Source organism: Nyctereutes procyonoides, unplaced genomic scaffold (genome assembly GCF_905146905.1).
Source record: "Nyctereutes procyonoides isolate TBG_1078 unplaced genomic scaffold, NYPRO_anot_genome, whole genome shotgun sequence".
Lineage (NCBI taxonomy): Eukaryota > Metazoa > Chordata > Mammalia > Carnivora > Canidae > Nyctereutes > Nyctereutes procyonoides.
This window is the reverse complement of record NW_026575134.1, coordinates 25,781,516-25,808,915: the sequence shown is the minus strand read 5'-3', so window position 1 is coordinate 25,808,915 and position 27,400 is coordinate 25,781,516. Positions and strand designations below refer to the sequence as shown.

At 41.2% G+C, this 27,400-nt stretch overlaps 1 protein-coding gene across 1 annotated transcript in view; it reads left to right on the top strand.

Annotated features, from left to right (window-relative positions):
- The first annotated feature begins 19,922 nt into the window (after positions 1 to 19,922).
- Positions 19,923 to 27,400, top strand: part of HSD17B12 (hydroxysteroid 17-beta dehydrogenase 12) — a 152,459-nt gene continuing 144,981 nt past the window's right edge. The window contains exon 1 of the mRNA XM_055300815.1: positions 19,923 to 20,206. Within this exon, the coding sequence (XP_055156790.1) occupies positions 20,047 to 20,206 (160 nt within the window). The 5' untranslated portion in view covers positions 19,923 to 20,046. The remainder of the gene's footprint in view (positions 20,207 to 27,400) is intronic.

The window sequence follows — 27,400 nt, the reverse complement described above, 5'->3', positions numbered from 1 at the left end:
CCACAATAAAATATCTGCTACTACCCAACGGACTAACAAAAATTAGAAAGATAGGTAAAGTCAAGTGTTGATGGAGATGAGGATGAATAGGAACCTTCATACACTGTTGTGTAGTGTAAAGTGGAGCGGTTCTGGAGAGCCGTCTGTCATAATTTAATAAAGATAGTAATTGTTTCTGGGTATATGTCCTCAAGAAGTCTTACATAGGTCTTTAAAGGAACAAATATGAGAATATTAATTACATTGGGATTTTGGTGGCAGAAACTTCAAGTTAATCTAGATTTGTTTAAGATTTTATTTGAGAGAGAGCGGGAAGGCAAGTGAGGTGAGGAAGGACCTGAGGGGGAGGGAGAGGACAAGGAGACTCCATGCTGAGCATAGAGGCTTGCACAGGGCAAGCCAAAATCAAGAATTGGACACTTAACCAGCTGACCCAGACACCCCACCAATCTAGGTTTTTTTTTTTTTTTTTTTAAGATTATTTATTTATTTATTCATGAGAGACACAGAGAGGCAGAGACACAGGCAGAGGGTGAAGCAGGCTCCACGCAGGGAGCCTGACATGGGACTCGATCCTGGGTCTCTGGGATCACACCCTGGACTGAAGGCAGTGCTAAACCGCTGAGCCACCCGGGATGCCCCAATCTAGGTTTCTTTAATCATTAGTAGGCTAGGTAAAATATGGTGGAAGCACACACAGTTATGTATTAGATAGAAGCAAAGGACTACACATATCTGCCACTTCTGTATATGTCTTAATACAGTTTGGTGAAAATAATAATGGAGCCTGTAATATCACTTTGGGTACATTTAAAACGCATGGACACAAAAATGTCTTCTAAGACATTTTTGAATATTTTCAAAAACCTATGTTAGACACATTGGAATGGTTTCTCAAGGGCAAGAAAAAAGTTGCACATAGAGGGAGAAAGAATGGGGAATGAAGTAAAAAGAAATTAAAGGCCAGAGGTGATGGCATGCTGTGGACCAATGTTCTGTGCCTGAGGTCTAACAACACCTAACTCTGCTCAAGAAAAGATTATAATTCTCCAGGATTCAAAAAATTTGAAAAAAAAAAAAAGGAACTCTTTGTTAAATCTGCCACCCTTGGAGAGGGGAGGGAAGTTTAAATAAAAACAGTATTTACAAAAGTGGTCAAGGGGCACCTGGGTGGCACAGTTGGTTAAGCCTCTGACTCTTGTTTCAGCTCATGTTATAATCTCGAGGTGGTTAGATGGAGCCCCTTGTCAGGCTCTGCACCCAGCGCAGTCTGCTTGAGATTCTTCCTCTCCCTCTGCCACTGCTGCTCATGTGTGCTCTCTGTCTGAAATAAATAAATGAATCTTTTTTTTTTTTTTAAATGTGATCAGGGGGTCCCTGGGTGGCTCAGCGGTTTGGCGCCTGCCTTCTGCTCAAGGTGTGATCCTGGAGTCCTGGGATCGAGTCCCACGTCGGTCTCCCTGCATGGAGCCTGCTTCTTCCTCTGTCTATGTCTCTGCCTCTCTCTCTCTCATGAATAAATAAATAAAATCTTTAAAAAATAATAAAAAATGTGATCAAACAGGCAGTCTCATATTTTGTTGGATATATAAATTGGTATCACCTTTATAAATGACAGTATTTGTGAAGAGCCTTAAAAATGCTCATGGTCTAGCAACAAACAATTATAAAATGAAATTTAGGAAACAAACCACTTAAATAACAAAATATTTAGAAATATATTTAACAATGTGTAAGACCTGTATATGGAAACTCTAAGACGTTACTGAGAGAAACTAAATATCAAATAATGAGAAAGATACTATGTTCATGGATTGGAAAACTCAATATTATTAAGACTTCACCAATCTTCAGATTGATTGAACAGATCCAAAAAAAATCCCGTCAAAATACCAGCAGGCTTTTGAATTGTTTTTATAGAATTTAACAGGCTAAGTTTATATGGAAATGCAAAGACTCTAGAGTAGCTAAGATAAGAAAGAGAACATACTGTATCTGATTTTGAGACTATAGTAATATAGAATGTAATTTTAACATAATGACATAAATCAGTGGAACAAAGTGGAGGTGTCTGTATCATCAACTGATTATCAACAAAAGTGCTGAGGTAGGTCACTAGGGGAAAATTTTTCAACAAATGATGTATATGAACTGTTGGATATCATTGGCAAAGTGATGAGCTTTGTTCCTAGTCTCAAAGAGACTATATACAAAGATTAACTTGAAAAGGGGTCACAAATATAAATATAAGAGATTAAACTTCTAGGAAAAACAGGATGAAAATCTTTGTTATCTTGTATAATGCAAAGATTTGTTAGATGAAACGTAGAAATCAGGAAGCGGTTTTTAAAAATTGATAAATAGGGGTGCCTGGCTGGCTCAGTAGGTGGAGCATGCGACTGTCTTAATCACAGGGTTATGAGTTTCAGCCCCAAATGGGCTGAAGAGATTACTTAAAATCTTTTTTTAAAAATTAATAAATTGGCTTTTATTGAAATAATTTGCTCATCAGAATATACTGTTAAGAAATAAAAAGATAAGCCATAGACTGGGAAAAAAATATTTGCAACACATCTGATGAAGGATTCCTCTTCAGGATATATAAACTCTTAGAGCTCAGTAGTAAGACAACCTAATTAAAAGAACTAGCTGGGGCACCCGGGTGGCTCATCTGAATGTCTGCCTTTGGCTCAGGGCGTGATCCTGGGGTCTGGGATCAAGTCCTGCCTCAGGCTTCGCACAGGGAGTCTGCTTCTCCCTCTGCCTCTCTCTCTCTGGGTCTCTCGTGAATAAATAAATAAAACATTTTTTAAAAAAAGAATGAGCAGGGATCCCTGGGTGGCGCAGCAGTTTGGCGCCTGCCTTTGGCCCAGGGTGCGATCCTGGAGACCTGGGATCGAATCCCACATCGGGCTCCCGGTGCATGGAGCCTGCTTCTCCCTCTGCCTGTGCCTCTGCCTCTCTCTCTCTCTCTCTCTGTGACTCTCATAAATAAATAAGTAAAAATTAAAAAAAAAAAAAGAATGAGCAAAACTTTCTTAAGTGAACCAAAGTTGGGCCTTTGTGTATTGGTTTCAAGTCTATTTCTTTATTACAGTCTCAAACTTTTTAGCTAAGAGCCCACCAGTGCCTAACTCACATTTTTACACATTCCATTATTTACAAGATAGCCCAAACAAATGGATGTTAGCCATTTAGAACCTGCCTCTGCTTTGCATACTCCAGGAAACCTAACTCCACACCTGCTGTCAATAAGATAACCTGTGAGCCATAAAGGCCTGAGGCTTTGCTGCTGCCTTTCAAAGCTCTGACACAAAGACCCTGCCTGTGCTGCGGGAGCACATCACCTGGATGTGTGAGCCTCCTGTCTGATTGCCCCCTCCTCCAGGAGTTCCCTTGCCCTCCTCCTTTGTTGGGTGGCAACCCCCTCACTGTCAGCCTCCGCAACTGTATAAGTGCTGCCTAGTAAGCCCATGTGCTATTGCTTCTCGTGTTATCTTGATCAATCCCCAAATCCCTCAAATCCCCTATAAGACTTGAACAGACACTTTACAAAAAAAGAAGTGTCCAATAAGCATGGAAAAAGATGCTTATTATCTTTATTCTTCAGGGAAACACTAATTAAAGGCACATTGAGTTGCCACTATATATCCACTAAATGAAAAAGACTGACAATACCAAGTGGTGGTGAAGACATGGTGCAAAAGTACACCTCCAGTTTGGAAAACAGCTTGCCAGTTTCTTACAAAAGTAAAAATTTGCTATGTAATCTGTAATTCCACTCCTCAGTATTATCTACTCAAGGAAAATAAAAGCATATGTCCACATAAAGACTTGTATGTGAACATTCATAGTTGTTTTATTCATAGTGTCAAAAATTGGAAAGTCAAATGTTCATCAACTGAAGAATGGACAGCCAAATGGAATACTGCTCAGGAATGAGAAGGGATAGACTACCAATACTTGCACCGTGGATTAACCTCCCGGACATTATGCTCATGGAGAAGCCAGACACAAGAGATTATATACTGTATGATTCCATTTATATGCATTTCTAGAAAAGGCAAAACCCGAGTGACAGTAAACAAAACCATTGGTTACAACGGATGAAGGATCTGGGAGAGGATTGACTATAAAGCATGAGGAAATGTCTTGCTTTGACCGTTGCAGTTACGCAACTCTACACATTTATCAAAAGTCATCAAACACTTCAAATTTGTGAATTGTATTTAAATTATCTCTCAATAAGATGGGCTGAGAAAAAAAAAGTACTTACGCTTTTTAATTAAGTAATTGCATTACTTTTTTTAAAGTTTTTTTTTAAATTATTTAATTAATCTCTACCCCCCACCCATATGGAGCTTGAATTTATGACCCTGAGATCAAGCGTGACATGCTGCATCAACTGAGCCATCTAGTACCCCAGTCACTGCATTTCTAAGAATTTAATATAAAGAAATAATCAGATATGTTTAAAATATACTAGGGTGTTCATTTCAACATTGTTTATAATAGCTAAATACTTGAAACAACCTAAATACCCAGTGATACAATGCTGTTTAGGTCTGCCTATGATGCTCCTACAGGAAATTTGTCAAGCCATTAAAAATTACATAGAAAATGGGTGTTGGAGAAACATGTGCTACTTTAAGTAAAAAAACAGATTACAATGCAGTACATGCTCTAGTTTTTTACTTTTGTTTTTATGTTAATAGAGCAAAACATTTTTCACTGTCATTGATAAATGAGGGGCAAGTGGGATTTTTGTGATATTATGCAAATACAATCTGAAAATCTGCTGCCCCCATATATATTTTTTTCTTCTAATGGGAAATGGAAGAGATTAAATGTTTAGACCAATGTTCTTTAGCAACAAGATAGGCCAAGTTCGTTATTTCTTACTATAAAACAGATTATATGTACCCTGAAGATACTAATATTTACGAATCTTCAAGGTGATACCCTTAGCTTTGACTTTATAAAAAAAGTCTCCCTGAATTAGCTTAAGAAGACATTTATCCATCTGTATCTAAAATCAGAAGAGAAAAAAATAATAAAAATCAGAAGAGCTTTATTTTTTTAAAGATTTATTTATTTGTTTATTTATTTATTTGTGTGTGTGTGTGAGAGAGAGAGAGAGAGAAGCAGAGACACAGGAGGAGGGAGAAGCAGGCTCCACTGGGAGCCCGACACAGGACTCAATCCCAGGACTCCAGGATCATGCCCTGGGCCAAAGGCAGGTACTAAACCGCTGAGCCACCCAGGGATCCCCCAGAAGAGCTTTAAAATGAGATTAATTAGACGTGGACCCTTAGTACATTGCCTGGGATATATTAAGGATCAGAATAGCTCATCCCATCTAAAGCCTGCCGGTAAAATATCCCATATACTGGTTGAACAGCCCAGAACAGGAGTTCAGGACATTCAGACAATTAAATTTTCCCACCTTCAGGGATGCCTGGGTGGCAAGGGTGGAGCATCTGCCTTCTGCTCAGGGCGTGATCCCTGGGGTCCTGGGATTGATTCCTGCATCGGGCTCCCCACAGGGAACCTGCCTCTCCCTCTGCCTGTGTGTCTGTCTCTCTCTGTCTCTCATGAATAAATAAATAAAATTAAAAAAAATTTTCCCACCTTGAGCCAGGGAAGGTAAAGTAAATGGTGTTTGAATATACAGTCAACTAGGGAATAAAGGGCCTGTGAAAGGCTTTGATTAGTCTCTCTCTTGGTATCCTGAAATTTTCATTTCATGATTGAAAGAATGGATTAACTCAGAAATCTCTAGTTTTGTATCTCCAACTTTGACAGACCCTAGAACACGGAATTATCTAAAATTGGGTATATTTTGGGATGCCCAGCTGGCTCAGTTGGTAGAGCATGCAACTCTTGATCTCAGCATTGTGTGTTCAAGCCCCATGCTGGGTGTAGAGATTACTTAAAAAATAAAAATCTTTGAAAAATAAAATCGGATATATTTTCCAGTGTCCATTAATTTTTTGAAAGTAAAGTAGAAAAAGGTTTGTGGCAGTATTCAAACTTTTTTTTTTTTAAGAGGGAGAGAGTGTAGCGGGGAGGGGGAGAGGGAGAGAGAGAATCATAAGCAGGCTTCATGCCCAGTGTGAAGCCTGAGGTAGGGCTTGATCTCACAACCCTGAGACAAATCAAGAACTGGATGCTTAACTGGCTGAGCCACCCAGGCACCCCGTCCCATGAACATTTTAAATCGTGTTTTCTCTACACTTAGAAACCTCCAAAAATTATAAGCTTGTCCACAAATTGTTTGTTGTTTTATCTGTAAGTTTGCAATCAATTGGATTTCTGTACACAAGGTCTTATTTTATGTTAAGCCCAGTTGATTAAAAATTTTGTGTAGGGCACCTGGGTGGCTCAGTGGTTGAGTATCTGCCTTCAGCCCAGGGTGTGATCCTGGAGACCTGGGATCGAGTCCCATGTCGGGCTCCCTGCATGGAGCCTGCTACTCCCTCTGCCTGTGTCTCTGCCTCTCTCTCTCTCTCTCTCTCTCTGTGTGTGTGTGTGTGTCTCTCATGAATAAATAAATAAAATCTTTAAAACACAAAATTTTGTGTAAATAAATATTCTTAGTTTTAGAAAGCAAGTTTTGTTTGTTTTTTAACATTCCCATTTAAATAGTTAAAATATCTCATTCATCAAATGATGAATGAGTAACTTCTTTATGGGGAACTTTTGAAAATATTAAAAGTTGGAACTTTGGTATCTACAAATCCAGGCCAAAAAGTAACCCATATTAAGGAACTTACAGAAAGAGTGTTCATTCATGTATCTTCACCAAACACACATATAAACACATATAATAAAATGTGAAATATAGTCATAAATAAAACAATTCTTACGAAGAAATGTCTAAGACAATGTGTGGATTAGGAATAGAAAAGAGAATGCTGGAACTACTCGTGTCTTGCATAAGGTCATTTCTCCCTAATTAAAACTGGAGTGTCAGCCTTTTATTCCCAGATGACTGGTATCAAGGAGTTCTTGTCATTTATACCCAGACATGTTCCTTCACTCTGAATCTCACCTCGGACAGGTGTGCAAGAGCCCAGCGAGCAGTTGTTCACACGGCATCCAACGACGAATCAGGCCCCCAAGGTTTGTGCTCTAAGAAGGAAGCTAGTTCACCTTTACTGTATTCACATATTCTTTTTCTCTTTTTTCCCCCTTCGGTATTCAGAAAGTGGAATGTTATTTCCTAAATAGACCATTTGTACATGTTTCTGGTGATTATTCATTGGGTGAGTCTAGTTATTGATTTCACATGTTTTTAGCAGCTCACTCTCAGTAGTTCTTTGTTTTGCCAACCTAACTACCCATTTTTTTTAAAAGATTTTTTTATTTATTCATTTGAGAGAGACGGAAAGAGCACGAGCAGGGGGTGAGGCTGAGGGAGAGGGAAAAGCAGACTCCCCATGAGCTGGGAGCCCCAGATGGGCTCGATCCCATGACGTGGAGATCATGACCTGAGCCGAAGGCAGACGCTGAACCATCGAGCCATCCAGGGCGCCCTCTACCTATTTTTGCAGCTTACTTAAACACATTTTTTCAATAACCCTACTTTCTTGCTAGTTTTTCCTGCTCATCATAATGTTCTCAACTTGATGAATCTTCCATGTGTGTCAACTTTAAGATGGTCAGTTATTTTATTAGCAAAATGAGTTTATTTGGGAATAGCAGATGAATTGCAATTCACGACAAGTAAACTAGAAAAACCATTGGTACGTCTAAAGAGACAAAGGGAAGGTAAGCCTTTATTAGGTTCTGGGAAGAAATGGTGGGGCTGTTTTGAACAAAAGCTCACTGGAGAAGAACACAAGCTTGAGGTTGTGGCTGTTGCCCGGGCAAAAAGAAAACCTTCCTTCTTACTGGCCAAGCAGGCTGCAACCAGTGGTTTACATGTCAGCGCTCCCCCATTAGGGCTTTCCAACTCCATTTTCATTGAGGTTTCCTTTACTACTTTTCACAGATGGAAAGTATGCTGAAAACTTTGAAAGAGAAAAAAAAATGCAGCCTGTGATTTCAGGGGCATTTGATCTAGATGTGCTTCAGACAAAAGCACATTAGTCATATCAACAATTGCAAAGAGACCATTTTAAACAAAAGACACTAATTTGATGGTAAGAATCCTGTTAATTTTTTAGGTGGGATAATGGTATTATGTTTTGTTTTTGAAAAAGAGCCCCTTATAGTTTTAGAGATCTATGCAGAAGTAATCAGATAAAATTATTGTTTTCTGTGATTTGCTTCAAAATAATTCAGGAAAGGGGGCACCTGGCTGCCTCAGTCAGTGGAGCATGCAACTCTTGATCTTGGGGCCATAAGTTTGAACCCTACAAAGGGCGCAGAGATTACTTTAAAAAGTAATATAGGAAAGAAGTAGTTGTATAAATAAGATCGGGAATAACTTGATAGTTAGGAAAGTTAATTATACATGGGAGCTTATTATATTATCCTGGCTACCTTCTTATATGTTTGAAATTATCCATAACAAAAAGGTAAAAACATTTTTAAAAGATTTTATTTATTTATTCATGAGAGATACAGAGAGAGGAGAGACACAGGCAGAGGGAGAAGCAGGCTCCATGCAGGGAGCCCGATGTGGGACTCGATCCCGGGATCTCGGGGTCACACCCTGAGCCTAAGGCAGATGCTCAACTGCTGAGCCCCCCAGGGGTCCCAGTAAACATATTTCTTTCTTTTTTTTTTTGTAAACATATTTCTAAAAGGGTTAGTAGGGACACCTGGGTGGCTCCGTTGGTGTGTCCCACTCTTGATTTTGGCTCAGTTTCTGATCTCAGGGTTGTGGGATCAAGTTCCACGTCAGGCTCTGCAGGCAGCATGGAGTCTGCTTGCAGTTCTCTCTCTCTCCCTCTTCCCCTCCCTCTCCTCATGCATGCACGCATTCTCTCTCTCTCTCTCAAAATAACTAAAAAAAGAATCTTAAAAAAGTAAATAAAAGTGTTAATAATCTCATGCAAATAACCTTGTAATAATAACCTTTTACAAATCATTAGGGAAAATAGAAATATACCAAGGGAGGGAAAGATATGAACAGGCAGTGTGCAAAAGACATATATAAATGGCAAATAAGCATATGAAGAAAATTTCAGTCCCAAAACCATGCAAACTAGGACAATGTGTGATATTGTGATTTATAATAAGAAACATATATTTGGTCTTCGTCCACTCTAACTGGCTCACAACTCCCCAAACCTTTGGAATTTCCTAAGGAAAAAGAGTAATGGGAGCATCTTTGGTTATAATATTCAGCCTTATGTCATCAGTTCCTGAAATAGCTCCATGGCCATAAAAATGGAGGAAGGAGCATATTGTTACTCATAACAGGACCCTTTCAATCACGTCTAAGTTTATGTTAATAAGTTTTGGAAAATGGTGAGGATGGGGGCTGGTACTCAGAAGAGCCAGCCATCACTGGAGGGTTGGAGCTTTCAGTACTGTCCCTCACCCTATCTCTGGAGAGATGAGAGGGTCTGGAGGTTAAATCAATTGCCAATAGCCAATGATTTAATCAATCATGCCTATGTAATGAGCCCTGCATAAAAACCCAATAGCATGGGGTTCAGGGATTTTCCAGGTTGCTGGACACGTGGGCGTGCTGGGAGGGCGCATGTCTGTAGAGTGCAATGAACTGCCGTGTCCCTTCCCATGTACCTTATCTTCCCCTCTGCATCTTCTCCATCTGGCTGTATCCTGAAGTGTATCCTTCCTTATAAACGGGTAACCCAGTCAGGTAAACTGTCGTCCTGAGTTCTGTGAGCCATTCTACACATTAATAGAACCCAGGGAGGAAGTCGTGGGGACCTCCAGATACAGCCCGTTGGTCAGGAGCACAGGCAACAACCTGGACCTGTAGCATATCTGAAGCGGGGACAGTCTTGTGGGACTAAGCCTATGGGGTCAAATGCTATCACCAGGTAGTATCCAAATTGAGTTAATTTAATTTCTTGGTGGTGTTGGAAAACACGTTTGGAAAGGAGATATTTTTTTTCACCTTAGAATTGACAGAGAAAGAAGTTTAATGAGAATTATTGAAGAGGATGAGGTAAAGTAAATAGTCCCATTTGTCACTCTCTGGTGGGAGAGTAAATCTCGTTGGTCCTTATGGTTTCTTGGTTGTCATCTCCATCTTCTCCAAAGGGTGGGCATTATTTGCCATTCCCATTTTACAAGAGAGCTAACGAAATACCAGATTTATCCAAGGTCACACAACCGAGGGCTTGTTTTTTTCCTTCTACTACTGGAAAAGAAGATTCTGTTGATGAAATATTTTGCAATATATATGATAATGAGTTCTCTAGAGTTATTTTCTGACCTACGTGATTCCCAGATGATTGAGAAACAGAGCAGACATAAACCCAGCCCATGGCCAGGAGCAAAGCCCAGCTGATGCCAGCCTGTGTCAGCCAAACCCTGGCCTACCCATAGACGTGGGGGTGAGAAGTAAATGTAGTTCATTGTACACCAAGGAGGTTTTGCAGTTGTATGTTGCCTGAGGTCTCACCTCCCTGCCCTCCCGACTGCCCTTACACTGTAGTCCTGCTACTGTTGCTTCCCTCCTAGTGCTCTTACCTTACAGCCATTAAGCATGCTTTTCTCTTAGTTCCCTCAATGCTGGGATGCTAGGAAAGGTGGGCTATTTATTTCTCCATTATTCTGACCTTGTTTCCAAGATTTGAGGAGGCTTACTAAAATTCTCATAATGCAAAATAAAGTAAAATAGAAGGGAGCTAGAAAAAGGAAAATCTATTTAGATTCCCCTTTACAGATAACAATAATTATCACTAACAATATCTATTTCACAGAAGCATAACCAGCATTTTTTTTAATGTCCTATAAACTGGGTAACATGAGATGGTTTTCCTAAGAGCCCATCATTCTTGAGTAAGAGGGGACAACGAAGTTGCAGACACACCAGATGGCCCAACTGGGATGTCAAAGAGTAACCCACTAATTGTTTTTAAAGCTTGCTCTTTCCACCTCAGACAGCAAACAAACTGGGTTGGAGTAGGTGAGACAATAAAATATGACTCTTTCCATTATTATACAATGTCAGTTCTTGGTTCTATATAGGAAAAAAAATCATGAGTTATATGTAACTGAAGAGAGAAGTAGAGCCAACAGACAAACTACATGGTTTTTAAGTTGTGACTGATTTTTTCTCAAGTGGAGGTTATTGCTCCCTGTCACTAATTTTTACCCTTTCTTTCAACCATAATAACCTATTCGTTCATTTAATGAGTGCATTCTGAGAGTGTACTGTTTACCAGGGCTCTGTTGATGAGTGAAACACATAGACCTTTATGGTTGCTGGTGGATGGACTTTGGTGGTTTTGAAGACTATAGGGCAGACAGACCTTTACGGCTTGCGGTTAGAATTACAAGATGGGACTCATTGGACTAAAGTTAAAGTATTCCTTTCAGAGTTTCTCGTGAAAAGTTTGTCTCCTTGCCTCTTTTCAGCTTCTAGAGGCTGCCTGCACTCCTTGGCTCACTGACCCCTTCCTCCATCTTCCAGCTAGCATCCCTGCATCTCTGTGACCACTCTTCCATAGTTGCATCTCCTTTTCTAATCAAATCGGGGCAGGTTCTTCAATTTTAAGGACCCATGTGACATAGATTAGGGTCAGCTGGATAATCTTCCCATCTTGAGGTCCTTAACTTAGTCACATCATCACAATGTGTTGTTCTATAAGGTCACGTTTGCAGGTTCTGGAGGTTAGGATGTGTATCTCTTTAAGTGTGGGGAGGATCATTATTTTGCCAAACGCACACTTACACATACAAAGGTAGTTATGTAATGAATATTACATTTATATGGAAATTTTTATCAGAAAAATGGAAATAAAAGGAATGTAAACAAAAAGACGGCCCCCTGAAACAGGCACAAACATTTTAGACAAAGTAGTTTTTCATATGTATATTATTAATATGTCTCTGATGAGATATTGCCATTGATATCAAAGAAAAAAGAACTAGCTACAGCTTCAGTAAAACAACATGAATAAATCTTAGAAACGTGATGTTGAGTAAAAAAGCAAGTCCCAGAAGACTACCCAAGTATAGGTCTTAGGTTTATATATGAGTTTCCTTAGGCTACTATAACAGATTGGTAAAAACTAGGTAGATTTAAAGAACAAAAATTTATTCTCTCACAATTGTGTTGGCTCGAAGTCCAAAATCAAGGTGTTGGCAGGGCCTTCTGAGGGCCCTAGGGAAGGATCATTCCGTGCCTCCTCTAGTTTCTGGTGGTTGTTGGCAATCCTTAACATTTCTGTGATTGAATTTAAGGCCCAATGTAGTCTAGGCTAATCTCAACTTAATTTGATTGCATCTGCAAAGACTCTATTTCCAAATAGGACCACATTCATACGTTGGTGAGGGAAAGTTAGGATCTCAACATATCTTTCAGGGGACACAATTCAACCAATACAGTCAGGTTTCCCAGGAAACAGACTCTGAAATTGAGATTTGCTTGCAGGGGACTTATTTATGGAGTGCTCTGGGGAGCAGCATCAGTAAGGGAGTGAGAGAAGGAGGATTATGCTGAGGGAGTAGTTGAGCTGTGATGCAGGAGTAACAGAAGCCTGGGCTGATCCCACAGGGAGCTCTGAAGGTAGGACGGCCTCACAGATGTCCATAATTGAGATTAGTGGGCCAGGCATCTGTAGTCCTGCATTAACTAGGCATTGGATGCAGGCTATCCATGGGAGGGAGCAAAGCAGCTCCCTTCCGCCAAGAACAATCCCCATGGGGGACACAACTGGGAGCCCTCAGCAACTAGCACTCTCTGCGAATGACTGTCTTGGTCCTGGAGAGGCTATCGGGGTTGCATACGCCAGCATCCACTCTATTATGTTTTTCAATAGATCTCAAAAATAAGCAAAAGTGTACAATATTATTATTTCATATTAAATGTGGATAAAGTATGTACATGCATGTATATGTATATACATATATATACTTCAAATATTTACACCTAAAAGCAGTAGAATGATACAGAACATTTAGAACTACGGAATAGGGTAGGTTCTTGGTTTTTTGACTCTTGCATTGGGTGATGAGTTTATAGTTTTTCATTATATTATGATTTATAACTAGCTTATGTATTTCATGTAATCTTTTGTATGTATCAAATAAATAATCTCTACACTCAACATGGGACTCAAACTCATGACCCCCAAAATAAAAAATTGCACACTCTACCAACTGAGCTAGTCAGATACCCCTGTATTAAATATATTTACAAATATAATAAAAGGAACAAAGAAAACTAGGCAAAATAGCAATTAAAGTAGCTAGAAATTTTAGAAAAATATGAGTAAACATAGCAAATCCTGAGTCCATTGCTAAAGTAAGCACTCAGATGAAGACAAACTTCCCCTGAATTCCCTAATGTTACTTCAGTTTGCTTGCATAACCATCCTGAAATTTGGTTATTTTTGGCTGGAAGTATGATGTTGATGAAATACATTGCTTACCTTTCCTTTTACCTAGTTTTTAATTGACTTATTCACCCTAGCACTCATTTTTTTTAAAGTGAAAGAGTATTTGGGATAATATTGTTAGAATGAGTAATAGATCTGTTGGTGCAATAAATAAATCCAGTTAATGCACAATATTGATATTTCAAGTTTTCACCATGGTATATTTTTTAAGTGTATTCATTTATTATTCAAGTGATCTCTACATCCAATGTGGGAATCAAACTTGCAACCCCGAGATCAGAAGTCGCGTGCTCATCCAACTGAGCAGGCCAGGCCCTGCTCACCAGGATATTTGTAATTGTCTGTTGAGTGGAGAAAGAAAGTTGTTGGATAATGTTCGTACGATCTCAGTTTTAACTTTAAAAAAATATGTTTATGGGACGCCTGGGTGGCTCAGTGGTTGGGCACCGGCCTTCAGCTCAGGGTGTAACCCTGGGGTCCTGGGATCCAGGCCAACATCGGGCTCCTCCCAGGGAGCCTTTCTCCCTCTGCCTGTGTCTCTGCCTCTCTCTCTCTCCCTCTCTGTGTGTCTCTCATGAATAAATAAAATCTTAAAAAAAATAAAACTAAAAGAGTGTGTATGTTTGTATATATCATATAAGTTTATATTTACATAGAAAAAGAAATGAAAGAATGGACTCCAAACTGCTAGCTGCCATTTGTGGCAATCAGAGATGGGGCGGGATAGTTGTTCACTTTATATACTTCTGTGAGCTTTTGAAACTAAAAAATAAAATACTAAAACATGTTTATTTTTAAAGATTTTATTTATTTATTCATGAGACAGAGGGAGAGAGAGAGAGAGGCAGAGACACAGGCACAGGGAGAAGCAGGCTCCATGCAGGGAGCCAGCCCATCGTGGGACTCGATCCCGGGCCTCCAGGACCAGGCCCTGGGTGGAAGGCAGAGCTAAACCACTGGGCCACACGGGCTGCCCCTAAAACATGTTTTTTAATCACGTATTTCAAGATGACTGGTTTTAGTTTTCTTAGGCAAGAGTTCATCTCCAAGGGTTTGTTTTCTTGTTGGAAAGATGGGAGTGCTACTGTGACCTTTGAATGGGATAATGTATGTGAAGTCAACTTTGAAGATGCTAATGTAATAATGAAGCATAATAAATGTTAATGTGCAATATTGTTAAAGAAACATTAACTTTTTGGAAACCTGATTTCTAATGCCAAAAATTTCAGATTTTTTTAAAACCTGTTTATTAATCATGGTTCCTTTTTTTTTCTTTTTAATCCAGGATTGAACACCATCTAAACTGAACTTAAATGAGAGATTAAGTGCAATGTTTCGAGCTGTGTTTAAATGAAGATGAGCTAGAAGAAGACAGAACTGTTAAAAACATGTAAGTCTTATTATTTAGCCAAATGAAGGATTCAGCTCTGTTGTAATGGTATTCCTAAAAATTCCTAGCTTCTGTGAAATTCCCTAATTATGGAATTTTCTTTCATTATATTGAACTACTCCTGATTTCATCATGAAAATCTGATCTGAAACTCAATTTACGGAAATACTAAAAATGAATCTAAAATTAAATGAGACCATCTGTATACTAATATGATGCAATATTGTTGATTCACATTTTTTCCATATTAAAGACTGTTCTGAACTCTAAATCTTTTAAATAAATGAGACTGAAATTTAATGTGGTTGTGTCTGAGCATGTTACTTGTCTAACAACCAACCGTTTCCAGAGACTCCTCACCTCTCCGTTAATCATTTTTTATGCTGCCTTCTCTGAGCTAGTTACTGAGACACAATTTCATAAACACACCTTTTTAGCTGAAATCTCAGTTCTGCCACTTACTCGCTCTGCGTCCATAAGGAAAGTCACTTAGGTATTTTAAGCCTCATTTTTCTCGCTGGACACTTAATGCCTCTCTGCCAATCACTGCTAAATGCTCAATATTCCATTGTCCAATTTTACTGATGTAAAATTTGGATGCTTAGTAGCCAAATCCATACAAGATCATACAGCTAATAAGAGTTGGAGTTGGATCTGGTCCCAGATTTACCTGACACCAAAGCCCAGAGTTTTATAGTATTGCTTCCCCTTTAGAGAGCCATTAATGGTTTCATATGTTTGGTTAGGATGGTTCCGCCAATCCCTGGTCTGTACGTTAAATGTTAGCATGGAATACTGCTGAATCATTGTAGGTTTCTGTACGCATTAGGTTTTTTTTTTAATTTTTTTACTTTTTAAATTTTATTTATTTGAGAGAGAGAGAGTACATGAGCAGGAGGAAAGGGAGAGGTAGAGGAGGAAGGACAAGCAGACTCTCCACTGAGCGGGGAGCCTCATGTGGGGCTCCATCCCAGGACCCTGAGGTCATGACCCGAACCAAAATCAGACACTTAACCAATGAGCCACCCACATGCCCCTGCATTAGAGGTTCTCAGTGGTTCATAAATTTTTTCCATAGACAGAGGATTGCTATTCAATTCCCAAAGTATAGAGCCATCTGGACCCCAAAGGGCTTTCTCTGGCACAGATCATTTCACTCTGTGATGCTGCTATCTTTTTCTTTTAGTCAATAGAATAATGTTCCTAAAAGGCCAAGGTGATCAGAATTAATGTGTGCATTCTTAATAAAGATTATTCCTATTAATTGTAAGCATTCTCCTCAGACCTTAAAGAAAGACAATGGGTACCAAAATGAGATGGTTTCAATCTTCGATATTCCTTGAGTGAAAATACCATACTCAATATGAATACTAACAACAGTAGAAAGTACCATCTCTACGGTACCTATCCTTGTTCATTAAAAAAAATCCAAAATCAAGAATTATTTTTTGTTGCCTTTTTATTTTTATGGCAGATGCTGTGGTAGGTGCTAGAAGCACATGTGTGTGTTCTTCAAAATCACAGCAAAACCCTCAGTGGGCATTTGCTGTTCTCTCCTTCCTCTGCCCAGTCTGACTCTGGCAGATTAATTTCTACTTAGCCTCAGATCCCAGCTCAAATGTTACTCCCTTGGAAAGGCCTTTCAGGGTAGTCCCCCCTTCCCATCTAAACTAGGTCCTCTTTTCTTCAGCCCTATTCTTTTCTTCTTTCTACTCATTACAATTTTTATCATATAACTCGTTGGATGTGCTTAATGTCTGCCTCTCCGGCTAGACTATTTCCATTTATTCATCATTCATTTATTGGTGTTTATTGCACACTCCTAAGGGTGAGTTATTCTTAGGTACACATCTTAGGTGAAGATACAATGGTGAACAAGTAAAGGTCACTGTCCTCATGAACTTACATTCTATTGGGAAGGTGGACAAAAACCAAATAATTAAACCATTTGAAGGCATTAAGTGTTATAAGGAAAATAAATTAGGGTAAAAGAATAAGTAGTGACAGGGCAAAGGAGAGGAGGCGACTTGGTCTATTTAGGTAGGTCCATCAGAGAAAAACCACTCTAAGTGGGAGAATGTGTAATAATATAAAGGAATGAGCCTTGGGAGATAGAGGTTAAGAGGTTCTAGAAAGGGAACAGGAAATAGAACTGCTTTGAGACTGGAATGAACTTGACTTATTTCAGGAAATTCAAGACGTGTGGCTGGAATCAAGTGAGCACAGGAGAGCATGGTTGATGCTGCTGTAGAGATCAGGGCAGATGAACTAGTCTTGGAGGATTTTGTTCTTAATCTGATTTATAAAGTCCTTGAAGGGATTTGAGGAGAAGAAATAATATCTCATTGAGTTATAAAAAACAAAAAAACAAAAAACCCAAAACCTACTCAAGTTGCTTCATGGAGAACAAACCCCAAGACCATTTCAGGGTGACCAGTGAGGAGGCTACTGCCATATTTCAGGGAAGAAATGTTTGTGATTTGGATCAGGTGGAGAGAAGTGGTCAGTCGGGATACATTTTGGAGGCAGTGTGAACAAGATATATTTGGGAGGTGGTACTGAATGTGGGAATGTAATGGAAAGAACTGACCCCTAAGGTTTTAGACCTTAGAAGGTCGGTAAATAGTGGTACCTTTAACAGTTGGAAGAAGAGAAGTGCGCGTGCACGTGTGTGTGTGTGTGTGTGTGTGTGTGTGTTTGATGGAGTAGAACCTGTTTTGAACATGTTTCACTTGAGATGTTGGTATTTATTTTACATCTTAATGGAGACGCTGAGTAGGCAGGTAGAGGTGACGCATTCATGCACACCTCTGTGCAGAAGCTGGGCCTGGCCAGAGACGTTTGGAATTCATCAACCTACAGTTGACACTTAAAACCAAGGGACTGGATACAATCATGTAGAGAGACTGTGTAGAGAAGTAAAAAGAGCAGGGGTCTGAGTCCAAGGGCACTGGATCGTATAGAAGCCAGCACGGGGAGGGGCCATTGAAGGGCTCTGGGAAGGAGTAGTGTAGCTGGTAAGGGCAAAAGAGGCCACTCACTACGGAATGGTACAACAGGATGAGACTAAGAATTGACCACTTGCTCACCCCTGGATATCCAGTACCCAGCTCACTTTCTGGTACACACTTACAGCACAGTTATATTTGTTGAATGAGTGAATCTTGACTTCCATTTTTTGGCCAGATTTTTATTATTTCGGGGTTCCAGGCACTGTTCTAGGTCCTATGGACTCACAGCATAGTGTTCCCAATAATCATAAGTTCTGGGGGGGGGGCATAGACATACATACAAATGCCACAAAAACACATATTCTTAGCTTATTTATTTGTTTAGGATTTTACCTTTTAAAGATTTATTTATTTGAGAGAGAGAAAGAGAGAAAGTGCCAGAAGGAGAGAGAGGACCTCAAGCAGACTTCCCGCTCAGCCCCGAGTCCCATGCAGGGTGCATCCCACCACCCCAGATCAGGACCCCACTTAACTGACTGTGCCATCCAGGTGCCCCTAAGGTTTTAGTGGTCAGTAATCTCTACACCCAACGTGGGGCTCCAACTCAACCCTAACTGAGCCAGCAGGCACCCTGCATTATTGGTTCATAATAGCTCTCTTCCCCTCCCGCTGCCCTTTTGTAAGATCTTGAGGGCCCTTAGTTGGTGAGCGATGATCAATCAGGATACATGCATCAGGGGCTATACTGCGGGGAAGACTGGCTGGAGGGCGAGGTTGAGACAGAGCAATGGTGGGATTTCATGGACTTGGACAGGCAGCCTCGGCCGGGGGTGTCAAATTCAATCAAAACACAATGTGCCTGCTCGACTCACACGGCTGATCTCTGCTAGACACTTGACAGTTTATAAAGAACAGTAACAGCCTCAGGGTTATAGTTAATTAATCTGATGAGAGGGTGGAAAAAGAGTAGGGGGGTTGGGCAGAGGGCTAAGGCTCTGAAACCACATATATCAGAACATATTACCTTAGCTTCAGGATATGTCGGGCTGTTGATTCTTACAATTACTACCCTTCAATTCGTGCCTTTTAAAAAAGCCTCGAAATCAGCAGTCCCTACCGGCTAAGAAAATGTTAGGGGTTTTATATGAACCCAGATCCATGCCTGAAAAAGGAAACAAAAGGTGGACGAGAGAGGGAGGGCGAAGCAGTCTATTACGTTACACAGGTGCTCGCACTTACCTTGTGGAGCTCTGCCAAGATGATTTTCTTATCTCTACTAGGTCCATACACTTTTCTATCTCCCCACACCCTCCAAAATTTTTTTTCTTTAGATTTTTAAAAAAGAGAGTAAAAGAAACCTCTCTATGGTCATGGAGTCTCTTCCCCAAACTCCTTATTCATCAGCCTGTGTTCCTCTATTTCTCGTTCATCTTCCAGCTCCTATGTCCCCGTGCGTGGTCCTTACCTGGTCCATAGTCCTTACCTGGGTCCATGGAGTTATTTGCCCTGAACTCCAGGGCCTCGGAGACGCGGCGCTTAGAAGGACCCGGTGCGGGTCACCGGGGGTAGGTGCGCGCCGCGGCAGGCACAGACGCGCGCGACGCGAGCCTCCACCCGGGAAACTTCACGAGGGCGACGGCGGCACGTGCACCTGACGGCAGGATGGAACTCCGGGTGGGAACCAGCCCGCGCCTCCCCGCCCACCTGTTACTACCGCCCTCCATTCACTCGCAGCATCGCGGACCCCGCCCCCTGGAGTCCCGGGCGCCCGCCCAGCCGGGTCTCGCGGGCCAATCGGAGCGCAGCCTCCCGCAGGCGTGAGCACGGCCGCAGCCAATCAGCGGCCGGCGCGACGCGGTGGGGTGAGCCGGGCGGCATCCCGGGGGCGTGGCGACGCGGGGGGCGGGGCTGCCGCGGGATTGGCAGGCGGGCGATCAGCCGGCGCCGAGGGGACCCGCGCCGGGGGGCGGGGGGAGTGACGTGGGCGGGGAGCGAGGCTGGAGCCAGCCAATGGCTGACGCGCTGCGCGCAGAGGGCGCGCCGGATAGCCAATGGCGGCGCGGCTATGGCGCCGTGGGCGGGGCTTAGGCCCGTAGCGGCGCCGGAGCCGCGCGCGTCGGTGTCGTCCTCGCCGTCACGGCCCGCGCCTCTTCCTGGATTCATTCATTCGCGGCTCCATTCACGGAGGTAGTAAGGCCCGGCTGGAGCCATGGAGAGCGCTCTTCCTGCCGCCGGCCTCCTGTACTGGGTCGGCGCGGGCACCGTGGCCTACGTGGCCCTGCGCCTCTCGTGCTTGCTCTTCACGGCCCTTCGGCTCTGGGGTTTGAGTCACGAGGCAGGGGTCGGGCCGCAGCTCGGAGAGTGGGCAGGTGAGTGCAGCCCGGCGCCCCGCTCCGGGCCCCCCCCCGCTCCCCGCGGGCCCGCTGGCCCCCGGCCGCCCCCGGAGGGGCCGCGGCGGGGGGCGGGGCCTGGACCCCTCACCTCGCGGCCCCCCGGGCGGTGCCCTGCGCTCCGCGGCTCGCCCCCGGAACGGCGCGTGTGTGTGTGTGTCTGTGTGTGTGTGTTTTAATAAAGTTTTTCGCTTGATTTGAATAGTGGCCCCGTGCGCAGGACGAAAGGCATTCTGTGGACTTTGGGGGGCATGAGGATGGACGAAGAGGACGTGGAATTTCACAAGTCTTCCTGCTTTTTTTTTTTTTTTTTTTTTGAAACTTGCCTCTCTCCCAGTTATTTGGATTCGGTCTGTTTCGTAGGATCTACGGGGTTTTGTTTTGTTCTCGATTGTCCTAAACTTCCCTGGAGTCCTGCGGTGTCACAGAGCCACCGCTTCTGCACACGGCTGCTCTCCAGGTAGAAGTCAGGAGCAATTTTTTTTTTTTTTTTTTTTTTTTTGCAGGAGGTTTATAGGAAAAGGCCTCGTTCCATTCCGCTGGCGGGCCTTAGAGGTGGAAGGGAAAGGTCGCGGGGGAGAAGTGGGGAAATCACCTGCACCGAAGTTTTGTGCTTTCTTTCTTTTTTTTGTTGTTGCTTTTCTGACTTTTTCGTTTCTTCCTTTTTGTTGCTTTTCTGTCTTTCGTTTCTTCTTCTTCTTCTTCTTTTTTGTTGCTTTTCTACCTTTCATTTCTTCTTTTTTGTTGCTTTTCTGTCTTTTTCGTTTCTTCCTCCTCCTCCTCTTCTTCCTCCTCCTCCTCTTCCTCCTCCTCCTCCTCTTCTTCCTCCTCCTCCTCCTCTTCTTCCTCCTCCTCCTCTTCTTCCTCCTCCTCCTCCTCTTCTTCCTCATCCTCCCCTCCTCCTCCCCCTCCTCTTCCCCCTCCTCCTCCCCCTCCTCTTCTTCTCCTCCTCCTCCTCCTCCTCCTCCTCCTCCTCCTCTTCTTCTAAACCAAGTGGTGTGCTGTGGTCGGTCTCTGTGTCTGCGATTATCCTGCTATTTCATGATTGAAGTACACTCACTTCACTAAGCATTTTGATTGAATCTTGGAGTGATTAGGGATTGCTGTCAGACTAGGCTCAAGTAAGTACACAAATAAGACAATTCCACAGTCCTCACTTTATTCATTCAAAAACATTTAAAGAACTTAGTAGGAAAAAAACATAAGAAATTTAACCTTTTGGACAGCGACGTAAAGAGATTTCAAGCAGGAATGGATGGATGTGTAAGAGCTTTGTCCAGGATGTGAAGCAACTATTCACGTTATAATACGTATTTTATTTTATTCATTCATTCATTCATTCATTCATTCATTCATTCATTCATTCATGATAGACATAGAGACAGAGAGAGAGTGAAGCAGAGGGAGATGCAGGCCCCATGCAGGGAGCCCGATGCAGGACTCGATCCCAGGACTCCAGGATCAGGCCCTGGGCTGAAGGCAGGCACTAAACTGCTGAGCCACCCAGGGATCCCATATTATAATACTTATTTTTAAAAGTCTCTTAGTGTTTTCTGATATTCCTTGAAAAAGAAGTGAAGTGCTCAACTTGATTATAATAGAGTTTATGATTTCACAATTGACTTGCCTAAGTTCTTGATTTGGAAAACTTGCTTGTTAACTTTTGAGATAGTTACACAAGATTCCAGTGCATTAGGAAATCGCATATCAAGATGAAGTTTTGTGATTTGTCAGCAAAGAGTAATGATAATAACTTTTTTTTTTTAAGATTTTATTTATTTATTCATGAGAGAGAGAGGCAGAGACACATGCAGAGGGAGAAGCAGGCTCCACGTGGGACTCCATCCCGGGACCCCCAGGGTCACTCCCTGGGCTGAAGGCAGACCTCAACCACTGAGCCACCCAGGTGTCCCTTAATAACTTAAAAAAAAAAAAACTATTTAAAATATAATAGGCCACAGTGACTAATAACTCAGATGGTCTAAGTCATCATTGAAAAGGTTTGATCCTAGAGGAAGGATACTTGCTAAATTGAAGGAAATGTCTAAAAAATTTAGAAAAGAAATTTGGACCAGAATGCTGAGATAGAATAGAGAGGATCATAGTGTTGTGAAGTGACTTTGTGATTGTTGAGTTCAGTCTATCCTGGATTGTTAGAAAAATCTGTTCTTTAGGTACTTAAGCAGAAGAAATGATAAGTTGTTATTTGTAACATTACATATATGTGGTGGCCTGAACTTAACAATATTTACCTCTCCAAATTCAAGGAGTCTTTGAAAAACAAAGTCTTCCACAGCTTTGTATCTGTTGGAGGGATGCACTGAAATAATTTGACAAGCAAAGCAGCAGAGATGATGCTTGAATAGAGTTAAATTGTGATTAAAATTAGGTAGATAATTGTTTAACCAAAGTTAGGACTTAAGAATTATTTTTAAATTAAATTAATAAATTTTAATTAATTAATTAATTAGCACTCACAAGTTTTTTCCCATATAAAATTGGTATCTTAATCCTGTGCAGCCTTCTTTGAATAAATGGTGGTAGCAGGCAGTACTAGGGAGGCATTTTCTACTTTGTAGTAGTGTTTAACATCTTTCTCTCCATAGCCAATTAAATATTTTAAGTTTGATATAGTAACATTCATTAAGTTGATAATATATATTTATTGTTATTGTTAAGTTTCTTCATGTGCGTATTAATTTAATTAGTTAATTTCTTCTCAGATTTTAGAATCTGAAGGGGAGGGGAGTGTGGGTCCCCAATTTTTTTTTTTTTTTCTTTTTTGGTCTTTTCCCACAGTAACTGGTGCATTGATGTAAGTGCTTGTAAACTTAAAAACGAAGGCTTGGAAAAATAAGTCATGGGGATGTAATGGACAGCATGGCAACTTTATTTTTTTATTTTTTATGTTTTTAAAGATCTATTTATTTATTTATGATAGACATAGAGAGAGAGAGAGAGAGAGAGAGAGAGAGAGAGAGAGAGAGAGGCAGAGACACAGGCAGAGGGAGAAGCAGGCTTCATGCCGGGAGCCGGACGCGGGAATCCTGCAGGGATCCCGGGACTCCAGGATTGTGCCCTGGGCCAAAGGCAGGCACTAAACCGCTGAGCCACCCAGGGATTCCTGCATGGCAACTTTAGTTAATAATACTTTACTGCAAATTTGAAAGTTGCCAAGAGATTAAATCTTAAAAGTTCTCATCACAAGAGGTGTCTGGCAGGCTCAGTCGGTAGAGCATTGTGACCCTTGCTCTTGGGGTTGTGAGTTCAAGCCCCACATTGGCCAGAAAAAAATTCAGTAAATAAGTATGGTGATGGATGTTACCAAGACTTGCTGTGGTGATCCTTTGACAATATATACAACTATCAAATCATTATGTTGTACACCTGAAACTAGTATAATGTTGTATGTCCTCATATCAACAAAAAATCAAAACCCCCAAAACTTGTAAAAACTTGAAAACGGAGATGCTTTGCAATCAGTAAAAATATTTCAGACCACATATTCTTTAATCTAGTTAGGGTTTTAAGACCATGCATTACTTGGCCCATACTCAGGTTTATCTCCTTCATGTAATCCAGAGTGAAGTCCTCTCTTTTCTCTAGTTCTGTCCAGTACAATTCCCACTCCAGTGAGTTACGCTGATTTCACCAGGTCCCTAGCAGATGGGTTTTGCCAGTTTTGCCTGTCATTGTTAGGGGATACTGCCTGTATTTCTTAGGAGAACAAAGAGCTCCTGTGGAACTGGAGCTTTAGTTGTTTGAAGGTCACTATGGCAAGTGATGGGAAGAAGATTGCTGACAAAAGTGGTCAGTTTGTACTAAATAAAGGAGAGAACAGTCATTACTATGGAGCAATAAAGAATGTAATCTGTAGGCTTTGGTTTGAGCATAGATAAATTTTGCATTTATTTGAGCAGTTTCCATCATTGCAATTCATCTAAAATGATTGATACAGAAATAAGGTGGAGGTGATAGATGGAAAGGCAAGGTAAGTATACTTCTAAAGCCCAGATACTTTATAACCTTAGGCCCAAGACAGCACTCTGAGCTCGTATTTTTAGTTTTTAATGGAGAGAATATTGCTCCAGGCAGCAAAGAATAAAGGATCCACTAAGCAGTTAGATTTAAAAAATAGCTTTATTGAGATATAATTTATATACAATGGAATTCACCCATTTAAAGTGTCCAGTTCAAGATTTTTATTAGACACAGAGTTGCACAACCATTATAATCTAATTTTGGAACATTTTCATCCTCTTTGAAAGAAACCCTGTACCGATTAGCTGTCACTCCTCATGCTCTACCCCCTCGAGCCCTAGTCTGCCACTAATCTTTTTGTCTATATGCATTTATATATATGCCTGTTCTGGAAATTTCCTAGAAGTGAGATCCTACAATATGAGATACTTTTGACTGGCTTTCATTTTCACAGTGTTTTCAAGGTTCCCCCATGTGGTATGTTACAGTGCTTTGTTTCTCTTTTATTGCTGAATAATATTCCATTCTGTGTAGTGGATTTAGATGTTGCAAAGGGTCTTTACCTCTGCATTTTGCTGTCTGCGCATCTATATTAGCAGATCCCTGAGATTTTGCAGCTGTGGATGCTGATGGAACTCATTTGGGCCTGGTGTATTCCAAGGTTTTCCTAATTCAGTGGACAATGAAGACTTAGAAAGGTCATGGGGTGTGGGGTTCTTTTGTAGCGAAAACCATTAATCAAACTGGCTTTGCTTAGCCAAGCTCCAAGAATCAAAGGGTTCTCAAAATTGGGTGTGGTGCATGATTGCTGTTTTTACATTGAATAACTACACAGGATTGGTCTAGTTACATCAGGAGTTGAAGGCTGCTTGAGTAACCAGGGCTCATTGACAGTAGGTCCCTTTCTTTAGGCTTTGAAGTATCACATGATTTGAGGAATTATGTATGAAATGTTAATTATTTAAATTGGCAAGCCCAGAAGAAATATTAATAACTGCCATTTATTGAATGCTTGAAGTGTTCCAGGCACTTGACATAGATTAGCTTAAATCAGCCTTTGAGCTATGCCCTATTATCCCCAGTGTACAGAGGAAGAAACGGAGGCTTAGGTAAATGACTTCCTTTGTCTGTGGCTTCATAGCCAGTGAGTTGGAAGATGAGGATTTGAAGCCAGTTTGTCCATTCTGCAATATGCATGTGCTTGTGTGTTGGTGATTGGTTTATAGACTGCATGGGTATTTGGGGGTGGATTCCTGTATATCCTAGGAATGTACTAGGTTTTTATTTTTATTTTTGCAGCTTTTATTATTTTTATTATTTTTTAAAGATTTTACTTGAGAGAGTGAAAGAGCTAGAGAGAACATTCACGCATGCAAGCATTAGCAGGGAGAGGGAGCAGCAGACTCCCCACTGAGCAGGGAGCCTGACCAGGCCCATCCCAGAATCCTAAGATCATGACCTGAGCCAAAGTCAGATATTGATGCTTTTATTTTTAAGTAATCTCTTCCCCCACCATGTGTTTGAACTCACGACCCTGAGATCAAGAGTCATGTGCTCTACCAACCAAGCCATTCAGGTGCCCTGGAATATACTGCTTTTTAATTGAAGGCTCACTTTTAAATTTGCACATGCTTGGTGTTTCTGGAAGCATTGTGGTCTAGGTAGCACGTTTTAGAATCAAGTAGCATGGGATTTTCTTCAGATTTGTAATCAATGAATCTTCTTGCATGCAAAAACATTGGAAAGGCGCTCAGATGCCTTAATGAAGCAAAGTTTGGCTGTCATCACTGTGAGTGGATCAGACCTCAAATGCTGGTTTTTTTTTTTTTTGTTTGTTTGTTTTTTTCCTGTTTATCACTCTGGCATTCTTTGTGGATTTAGTGATGCTCTGGAGGTCCAGCTTGGTAAACATAATATGCTCCCTGATGACATTCAGGAAACTCAAATATAACTCGTCTTGCTGGTGAGTTGTTGTTGACAGTCCTGCCATGTTTTTTGTTTGTTTGTTTGTTTTGTTTTTTTAAGCTGTGTTTTTGGTTGTTTGTTTTTTGTTTTAAAGCAGAGCAGGTGGATGAGGGCAGAGAAACAAATGAATTTAGTCATAAAAGTTCTGGAAGATAAGATACCTTTTCATTCTGCACATTAGCTCCAAAAAGGGAGTCGATGGGCCTAAATGGAGCAGGCCGTCCAGGTTGGAGTTAGCAGGGGAACCTTAAAGATGTAGGGCTAGAGCTGTGTGAGACGAAGCAGGTGTATCTGGAGAACCAGAGCTAAGAGCCTCCCTTCATCTTACGTGGAGGGGAAACTAAAGATGGTTTCATGGAATTAGAAATTCAGCCTGTGTACTCTGAACTCGAATATCTTTTCCCCACACCTTCTCATTAGCCCTCATTATTTCCTGCCACTCTGTTTTTTTTCTTTTCTTTCTTTTCTTCCCTTCCTTTCTGTGCACTGTTAAAGTTTCCCAATTAAAAGTCAAACCTGAACCCCCTTGGAGACTCACACCTGGACTTGAAATCCAGCTCCTCTGCTTACTAGCACTGTCACACGGAGGAATGTATGAAGCATTCATAAGCCTTATTTTTCTCCATCTGCAGAATGGGATAATACCTGTGTTTGTTTCATAAGATCGTTGTGAAGGGTAAACAAGAAACAGATAGTACAGTGCCTGGCACACAAATGCTTAATAACATTGTTAGTAATATTAGCTGTAGTAGCATTCTGCACTAATTACTTGAGCTAGTTGACAAGGTAAGGCTTAGTAAGAGCAAATCCATATGGATGACCACATCTTCGGAAAGAGGATGACCATTGCTGCTTCAACTGAAGTTGTTGAGTTTCAAGACTAATTTTTTTTTGGTTGTTTTGTGTGGTTGAATTGAGGATAATTTCTTTCCGCTTCAGAAAAAAAATGTGTTGAAAGATTTAAATAATGAGATTTATAAGTTTAGAGTACATGGGTAAGTGGATTTGAATAGATCAGTTCCAGTACCATTAAATGTCTTTGTAGAGAAGGTATGTTAAAAAAAAAACTTTAAAAAAATAGTGTATCTTTTTCATTTGGGCTGCTATAACAAAAACACCCTGGACTAGGTGATTTAGACAACAATTTTTCTCCTGGTTTTGGAGGCTGGCGAGCCCCTGATCAAGGTGCTGGCAGATTTGGTGTCTGGTGAAAGCTGTCTTCTTGCT